The sequence below is a fragment of the Aplysia californica genome, unplaced genomic scaffold (genome assembly GCF_000002075.1).
Source record: "Aplysia californica isolate F4 #8 unplaced genomic scaffold, AplCal3.0 scaffold00094, whole genome shotgun sequence".
Lineage (NCBI taxonomy): Eukaryota > Metazoa > Mollusca > Gastropoda > Aplysiida > Aplysiidae > Aplysia > Aplysia californica.
Genome location: NW_004797364.1, coordinates 1,500,521 through 1,501,790, shown reverse-complemented (window position 1 = coordinate 1,501,790; position 1,270 = coordinate 1,500,521). Strand labels below are relative to the sequence as shown.

General features: G+C 40.9%; 1 protein-coding gene across 2 annotated transcripts in view; it reads left to right on the top strand.

Annotated features, from left to right (window-relative positions):
• The first annotated feature begins 265 nt into the window (after positions 1-265).
• LOC101845908 (protein OS-9) overlaps positions 266-1,270 on the top strand; it is a 26,879-nt gene continuing 25,874 nt past the window's right edge. The window contains exon 1 of one of the 2 annotated variants that reach the window (XM_035968887.1): positions 266-471. In XM_035968887.1, coding sequence (XP_035824780.1) covers positions 298-471 — 174 coding nt within the window. In that variant the 5' untranslated portion in view covers positions 266-297. The remainder of the gene's footprint in view (positions 472-1,270) is intronic. The other variant, XM_013080666.2, reaches the window with a different exon arrangement.

Sequence of the window (1,270 nt, the reverse complement as noted above, 5' to 3'; positions counted from 1 at the left end):
CACACACATATTTCGTGGTACCCATAATGCACCGTAATGATGAGTCTTTATATGTGTCAATATAAAAACATAACTTTCCGATTTTCCAGTGATCCAGAACAAATTATATAAATTTAGCTCTTGATGTAGTCTTAGGATATGTATTGACATATTACAACATTTGAGCAAATAATCAAAGAAAGAATATTTGTTTTGTATTATGAATATTCTATTACAAGAATTACATACATTTATTTGTCCCAGAAAAGAAACCTATATGATCAGTGTTTTGATTTGGACAGAATGTAAACAATCAAAATGGCAGCTCAGGCTAATGTCCGCAGCTGCCGAAGCTGGCTTCGGCTAAAATTTGCTGTTTTCCTGTTCATTCTGCAGAATGTAGTCCATGTAAAAGGTTTTATGGACATGGAAGAGCTAAAATCTGTATATTATGGTTTGGACATATTGAGCGAACCTGTTGTCATACAAAAGGTAGGCTATAATTTACTGATGTCTGCCAAAGTCCAAAGATGGGCACTCTTCGTCTTCACTTCATCAGGAGAAGTGGTCCCGGCCTAACTCCATTGACATTTAGCCTATACATTGTATGATTGTGGTAGTAATTACTAGTAAGGCCACCACTATTCTCACGCCAGGTGAGAATGGCGCTCGTGAGCCTTTTGGCAATTCTCACCCGGTGTGCGTTCTCTGTGATAGGCCAACCAGTAGTGTAACTGTAGCGTTCACTGAGAAGGTTCTAGCGCTCTTGACACTCTTGTGACTTGTGTTGAAAGCATGCAATTTTGTCTGTGGCAGACTGTGGGCAGTGAAAGAGAGAGAGAGGGGGGGGAAAGGAGGGCGAGAGCGAAAGATAGACTTTATGCACATGAAAGAGGAGAAAGAAGAGGGTGAGAGAGAGAGAAAAAGAGTAGCGAGAACTTCCGGGCAAAACAAAAGGAAGTGGCTATCCGATAGGAATAGATCTAGAAATCTAGCCTTAGGCTATCCTCACCCGGGGTGAGAATAAAAATATGATCTACCTCTCACCCCGGGTGAGACTTGACAGCGTTAGCTATTCTCACCGGGTGTGAAACAAGACCTGTTGTTCCTCATTTCAGAATACTGTCTATCGGTGTGGATGATCAAATTGATAAAAGCCAAGAAAAAATTTCGTTTAGTTATCGAAGTGATTAGTCCGAATATGAAAAAATGTTATTCGGACTCTGATTCTTGTCCAGCATGACATCACTTCCGACTTCCTGTGACTCGTGAATCTGGCTTCCTGTCCTGT